The sequence below is a fragment of the Brachyistius frenatus genome, unplaced genomic scaffold (genome assembly GCF_029030835.1).
Source record: "Brachyistius frenatus isolate BFR_SWC_R1_liver_20210118 unplaced genomic scaffold, ASM2903083v1 Contig_360, whole genome shotgun sequence".
Taxonomy (NCBI): Eukaryota; Metazoa; Chordata; class Actinopteri; family Embiotocidae; genus Brachyistius; species Brachyistius frenatus.
The window spans coordinates 155,668-162,500 of record NW_027210959.1 but is presented as its reverse complement, the minus strand read 5'-3'; the positions used below and the strand labels follow the sequence as shown (position 1 = coordinate 162,500).

General features: G+C 45.3%; 1 protein-coding gene across 1 annotated transcript; it reads right to left on the bottom strand.

Moving 5' to 3' along the window:
- Positions 1–3,510: 3,510 nt before the first annotated feature.
- LOC138636189 (uncharacterized) lies at positions 3,511–6,645 on the bottom strand. Its single transcript, XM_069724069.1, has 6 exons — positions 6,467–6,645; positions 5,670–5,815; positions 5,288–5,352; positions 3,944–4,117; positions 3,753–3,851; positions 3,511–3,648 (listed from the first exon to the last, which is right to left on the bottom strand). The coding sequence occupies exons 1-6, from the start codon at positions 6,584–6,586 to the stop codon at positions 3,605–3,607; spliced, it is 648 nt and encodes a 215-aa protein (XP_069580170.1). The 5' UTR covers positions 6,587–6,645; the 3' UTR covers positions 3,511–3,604.
- Positions 6,646–6,833: the final 188 nt, after the last annotated feature.

Sequence of the window (6,833 nt, the reverse complement as noted above, 5' to 3'; positions counted from 1 at the left end):
AACATCTCCGGGTCGAATCCCCGCCCCCAGTTGGTCCAAAGTGTGTGTGCTTAGTGGGTAACTGATTGAATGTTGATTATCAGTTCTGCTGTACAAGGTTGCTTTTTAAAGTACTCTAATCCTTTACAGCAACAACAAGTCCAAAACTTCATCAACACACGTAGTTCAGGTTGTAGCTGGACGATGTTTGAAAGTCTGGACGGTAAAAAAGTAGCTTCAGGTCTGTAAAATGGTTCTGATCCAGAAGTGTCTTCAGCTGCAATACCAGCGAGTGCCACTAGAGGTCGGCTCCAAAAAGCCTCCGGCTCCATAGGTAGGTATGTAGGTATTTACTTTATTAATCCCCAAGGGGAAATTTTTTTCGCTACAGCAGCATACAGAAGCAAAAAGATAATAATAGAAATAATAGAATAAAATAATAGAATAGAATAATAGAAAAGCAATAAAATAGCAGTATAAAATATAAAATGCACAGTATATACAGTACAGTATATATCTATATATTATATGCAAGCAACCAAGAAACACAGTCAACAGTGTTATTGTACTGTGATGGATTTTGCCAGAGGTGAGTTATTGTACAGTCTAATTGCGGTCGGCAGGAATGATCTCCTGTATCAGGAATGATCTCCTGTATCAGGAATGATCTCCTGTATCAGGAATGATCTCCTGTATCAGGAATGATCTCCTGTATCTGGAATGATCTCCTGTATCAGGAATGATCTCCCGTATCAGGAATGATCTCCTGTATCTGGAATGATCTCCTGTATCTGGAATGATCTCCTGTGTCAGGAATGATCTCCCGTATCAGGAATGATCTCCCGTATCTGGAATGATCTCAGTCTGTTGTCATGGAGACACCAGGTACTTGTACTCCTCCACCATGTCCACCTCCTCTCCCAGAACTCTCAGCGGTTGTGGAGCCGTCGTCTTCCTCCTGAAGTCGACCACCATCTCTCTGGTCTTGGCCACGTTCAGGAGGAGGTGATTTCTACCAGCCCACTCCACAAAGTCCTCCACTACTGCCCTGTACTCCTCCTCCCGTCCGTCCCTTATACACCGTCCACTGACTCCTCCTCCCGTCCATCCCTTATACACCGTCCACTGACTCCTCCTCCCGTCCATCCCTTATACACCGTCCACTGACTCCTCCTCCCGTCCATCCCTTATACACCGTCCACTGACTCCTCCTCCCGTCCATCCCTTATACACCGTCCACTGCAGAGTCATCAGAGAACTTCTGCAGATGTCTTGACTCTGAGTTGTTCTGGAAGTCAGTGGTGTAGAAGGTGAACAGGAAGGAGACAGAACAGTTCCCTGAGGAGCTCCAGTACCACTGACCACCGTATCAGACAGCACACTGCCCAGACGGACAAACTGTGGTCTGCCTGTCAGGTAGTCAGTGATCCAGGAGACGGTGGACGCGTCCACCCCCACCACCACCACCACCTGCAGCTTCTCACTCAGCAGCAGTGGTTGGATGGTGTTAAATGCACTGGAGAAATCAAAGAAAGTGATTCTCACAGAGTCACCGGTTCCATCCAGGTGAGACTGAGCTCGTTGCAGCAGGTAGATGATGGCGTCGTCCACTCCCACATGAGGCTGGTACGCAAATTGTAGAGGGTCCAGAGAAGATTTCACCAGCGGTCTGAGGTGGGCCAAGACCAGCCTCTCCAGCACCTTCATCACATGAGATGTGAGGGCAACCGGTCGGTAGTCTTTGAGGCCAGATGGAGTCGTCTTCTTAGGGACTGGAACCAGGCAGGACGTCTTCCACAGCACCGGGACCTCCTCCTGCTTCAGGCTCAGGTTGAAGAGGTGTTGTAGGACCTCAGCCAGCTGGACGGCGCAGGTCTTCAGGACCACGGGGCTGATGCCGTCAGGTCCTGCAGCCTTGCGCTGGTGGATTCTCTCCAGCTGTCTCCTAACCTGGCCAGTAACCTTCACCAACAGAGTGAAGAAAAACTCCCTTTAACAGGAAGAAACCTCCAACAGAACCAGGATCAGAGGTGGGCGGAGGAGGAGGAGTGGCAGCAATCTTCCAGACACAACCTCTACAGGATGTTGAAGGTTTTGGGTGAGTGACAGCTCTAAAGAAGCTGCAGAGGAGCTGTAAGACTGCAGCTCTGCGTCCTGACTTCAACCCTGGATGTCAGGTTTTAGGGCTGTTAAGAGACATGGCCATATTTCTAGAAAGAAGAGCTGCAGCATCCAAAGTAGGATGGATGCCGTCTCTCTGGATCAGACCAGGTTTTCCCCAGAAAGTATTCCAATTGTCAATGAAGCCCACATTGTTAGCGGGACATCACCTCGACAACCAGCGGTGAAGTGAAGACGTACGGCTAAACATATCATCATGTTCACATGTCACAACTCTAAGTTTTCTACAAGCCTCGAGTTCATGAGTTGTGATGTTTTGCCGACGTTTACATAAAAGGTCAGTGGTCATGGAGGTTCACGTTTTGGCTGGATGTTCAAGCTAATATGTTGTAGTTTTTAGTTACGTAGAGTTTGTCTTCGTAACTTTGATAACAGCCTAACGTCTGAGGGAAAATGTTGAGCCTTGATAAACTGTTAGCTTCTGTGGCTTCTGGACACCCTCCCGTGTTGTTGTAACCTAGCAACAATGCTCGAACGACTTCTGGCGTCGTAATGCACGAACTCGCAAGTTACAATTGAACGCAGAAGTTTTGTGTTAGGCACCACAAAACCGCCTAGATAGGTTTTGGGGAAAAGATCTCATTTTGGGTTAAAATAAGTAATTTTGTACGTAAGTAACGTTCTGTACGTGAGTTACATATGAAAATTTTAATACGCAATTATGCAATTTACGACGGTCTTAACCACCACGAGTACTTTATCACATGACCTCTTTTTCTTTGATCATCTTGTTTTTCTGGAACCGGAAGTGAATCATATTTGGTTGAGTAAGGGGAGGAGCCAAGGACAATATGCCCCACCCATGTTATAGTTATAGTATTTTATAATAATTTTGACTCTCTTCTGCGTTGGCTTCACTTTTCAGATCCTTTTCACACAGTCTTATCTTTACGGTTCCTGTCTGCAGTGCATTATGGGTAATCAGAGAAACATCACTGGATCACTGTGATACTGAAGGGAAATTCTGACATCAGACAGATTCTCAGGCAGCTTCTGAACCTACAATGTGGGCGGGGCATAGTGTCCTTGGCTCCTCCCTCTGGTTTCCAGGCAGGTTTACCTGGGTTTGTTTCTTTGTTCTGATGGGAGTTATCGACACCATCGAGAAGCGGAAGTCTCGCTGGGTGTAAAATGATGTTTCGTGTCCGTGAGTTCAGATGTGACCGAGTTTAGACTGTGCAGGTTTTTGAGTTCGCCTCTACACAGACGACGCCCTCGTCTACTCGGCTCTGCCATCGAACCGCCGCATCCACATTCAAAGCCCGTAAATACAATTTAAATAAAAATACAACTTAGAATACAACCAATTTATTAGAGGACAAACTCCCGAATAAAACCACAGACAACACATTTGATGTTTAATGATCCTTTTTGGGGGTCTTTTATTCCCTGAGTTTCAGCTCGAAGTTTTCATTTCCGATGACGACGATGATGCGTTTCCACTTTAGAGGTTTGGCATCGTGATGCCTTCGCCTTTTTGACAGAAGCCTGCAGAGAGAAAAATCCCACAAACAAAACAGATCAGCTGTGTGTGAAGTCACAGATTGACAACTTCATCACCGTTTGAGCAGAGAAGTTAAAAAAAAAAGCACTTTGTTCGGGTTGGTGAATGAAGTCCGGTTCTCTGGTGAAGCCGAGGCAGCTCGCCTGCCTCTTGAAGTGTTCCACATCCACAGCCGTTGACTCTCGGGCTGGAAATAAAAAGACAATCATGGATGAATGTTTTGTTTGGGTGGAGGACGGATTTTATTTTCCGCTTGTCTGACTTTGGTTCCTTCGTTACCCATGAGATACAGAGAGGGGCCGGAGACACTCTCAACGTCGTCGTCGTTGTCGTCGGTGCTCAGGTTCAGGGCTTTGAGGAACTTTTTGGCGTTGTTGATGGTGGTGTTGGCGGTGATGAGCAGACAGTCGTTGCAGCTCCGCAGCACCTGGAACACTGAGGTGATGTTGGCGACTGGGAGACGAAAAACAAAAGTCAGAGACGTTCATATGAAAAGCGGCAGCACTCAAAAAGTGAAACTGACACTTGAAGACTGTCTGGAAGTTCAACGAGCTGCAGACGTACAGAACGAGAAAGAGTCCGTTTCCACCTTCCATCAATGGGCCTCCTGCTGTGATCGGATCACCAGCGGCCCACCTGGCGTTTCCACCAACCATCATCCATCAATGATGTCATCTTTGCTAGTTCGGAGCAGTTGGAGCAGGAAGTGACCATATTTGGACGAGCTGGGGGAGGAGCCAGCGGTGGATCTGACCGATCTGATTGGAAACCTGACGATACTACGTCCCGCCCACCGATAGCTGTAACCTGACTGCACCGCAGGCCTGTCAATCAAACAGACACGCCCCCAAAAACAGGTCTTCTTGAATCTTCTTTTCTAATGAATGAGGGATTATTTTCAGATGGACCTCCAGAAAACTAAGAAGAAGGAGTGACTTTAGCTAACAACACCGAGATAACTGATGGACACATTTTATTCACTTTGGATTTGATGAGAGAAGTTGAATGGGAGTCTATGGAGCCGGAGGCTTTTTGGAGCCGACCTCTAGTGGCACTCGCTGGTATTGCAGCTGAAGACACTTCTGGATCAGAACCATTTTACAGACCTGAAGCTACGAACTCTTTTAGAAACGGTCTGTGGTTCAACACCTGAACTTTTTCCAAACACTTGTGATCCGATCAGCAAACATGTTGACGGAAGGTGGAAAAGAGGCATGAAGGGATTCAAAAGAGACGCACAACAAATAAAAGAAACAGAAAACAACTCAAAAGAAAGTAAAATACCTAAAAAGAAAAATAAAGTTAAAAATGAATGCGGAACATGTTTGTTCTCACTTCTGTGTTTCCACTCAAGTTGTTGAATGAATCTTTAATTTGTGAATGTTTAATCAATACAAATATTGATCTGTTTAACATCAGAGTACAAAGTGTATAAACTGAGAATAGCTGATGAGTCAGCAGAAAATCTGACTGGTTGAGTGACTGTTTACATATGATGATGTTTCAGTCTTTGAAATGTTTTCTCCTCTATTTTGTACACTTAAAACTCAGATTTTCAGTTATATAAAACCTTCAGTTAATTCCTGGTGAATCTGCAGCTTTTATTTTGAAATCTGAACTTACAGGACGACTCTGCCGTGTCGCCTCTGATGGTCATGTTCACCGTAGAAGCGATGCAGGTTCCATTTCTGGGAAAAACATCAGAGGAAGAGTTTAACCCTTGTCTTGTCCTTGGGTCAAAATGACCCACAGCTGTGTTCAACCAAGTTCTATTTTATTTCTATATTTTCATATTTTTTTGGGGATCATTGGTGACAAGGATGCTGTGAGGGTTTCTTTAAACCAAAAAAAAAAATCCCCAAACATATAAAAATATAGAAATAAAATAGAACTTGGTTGAACACAGCTGCGGGTCATTTTGACCCGAGGACAACAGGAGGGTTAAATCATGATGGAGACTTTTAGGACTTTAAAAAGTTTCCTTTAGAAATGGTTCTGAACTCACATCTCGTTCATCTCGTACATGACGACATTGTTGGGGCCGAGCGGCGACGCTGAAATGTTCATCCAGGAGCTGTTGGTTATCTTCAGGATGGCTTTAAAAATGGAAACATTAGTGTACGCCATGAGGACGTTGAACCGGCCAGAAATCTGCCCGCAAAAAGGAAGTGGATCAGTGACAACGAACACCTCGAAATAACGGAAGAAGGCGTGAACATCGAAACATATGCACAGAAATGTGTTCGAAAAAAACTGTCTGAAATCTGAATCTTATTCTTGGTCTCCCTCAACGATTGTCCAAACTCTGATAATATATGTTTGTCCAATAAATCGGATTCTGATGAGGGGGACAAAGTTGTTTCCATGACAACAGACGATGCTTCAAATCTGGATGCTTCTGCAAAGAAGCTCCAGACTCTACAAAGATGGATTCTTCACACACATGTTCGACCTGTCAAAAACCAAATCAAAAACGAGTCCTAACTGGGTCCAGTTTAAAACTCGTCCAGAACCAGTTTAAATTAAAACTCGTCCAGAACCAGTCTACAACCAGAACCCGCTCCTCGTAGCGGTTTCCCTCCTCCAGCAGTCAGCTGTCCGTCTCCATCCGACCCGACAGCACCGAAGATCTGACTACATTTAAAATAGGCTCACAGTCTCTGCTGAATGATGGAAAAACATGGTGATGTTGACCTTTGACCTTTTGGACACAAAACCGTTGCATCACTTCATCCTTTATGACATCATTTATATCGTCACAATTAATGTTTTGAAGTCTGAGATTAAACTGTTGTGTTTTACCATGCTCGGGTCGATCGGAGACGTCGGCGTAACGAGGTTTTCGCATTCTTCGGCCATCAGAGCCGAGCTGCTCACGAACAGCGCCGCCAACAGGAAGTGACTTTTGAGCTGCAGATTCATGACGGTGGTCGGAGTCGAAAAAGGTTTCTTTCTTACTTCAGGAGAGTAACGACGGCCAGATTGTTGGTGGCGCCTCTCGGCTTTTATACGAGCTGCCGGACGGTCAGATTCTCCAATATGTACACAGATTGGGAGTTTTTTGGTTTTTTTTGGCTCACTGGTCAGCGCTTCTCTGCTGGTTCAAAGGGGGATTTCATCATTTGCGATTTGTCGGGTTCATCATGACATTGTTGGGTTTGCGTATCAA

Bases quoted from the DNA above. Each gene is read 5' to 3' on its own strand.
- LOC138636189 (XM_069724069.1), bottom strand. From the start codon at position 6,586: ATGAATCTGCAGCTCAAAAGTCACTTCCTGTTGGCGGCGCTGTTCGTG. The intron at 4,118-5,287 runs GTAAGTTCAGAT...TTCGTCTCCCAG, and splicing joins CGACACGGCAGAGTCGTCCT to TCGCCAACATCACCTCAGTG. The intron at 3,852-3,943 runs GTAACGAAGGAA...TTTTATTTCCAG, and splicing joins CCCCTCTCTGTATCTCATGG to CCCGAGAGTCAACGGCTGTG.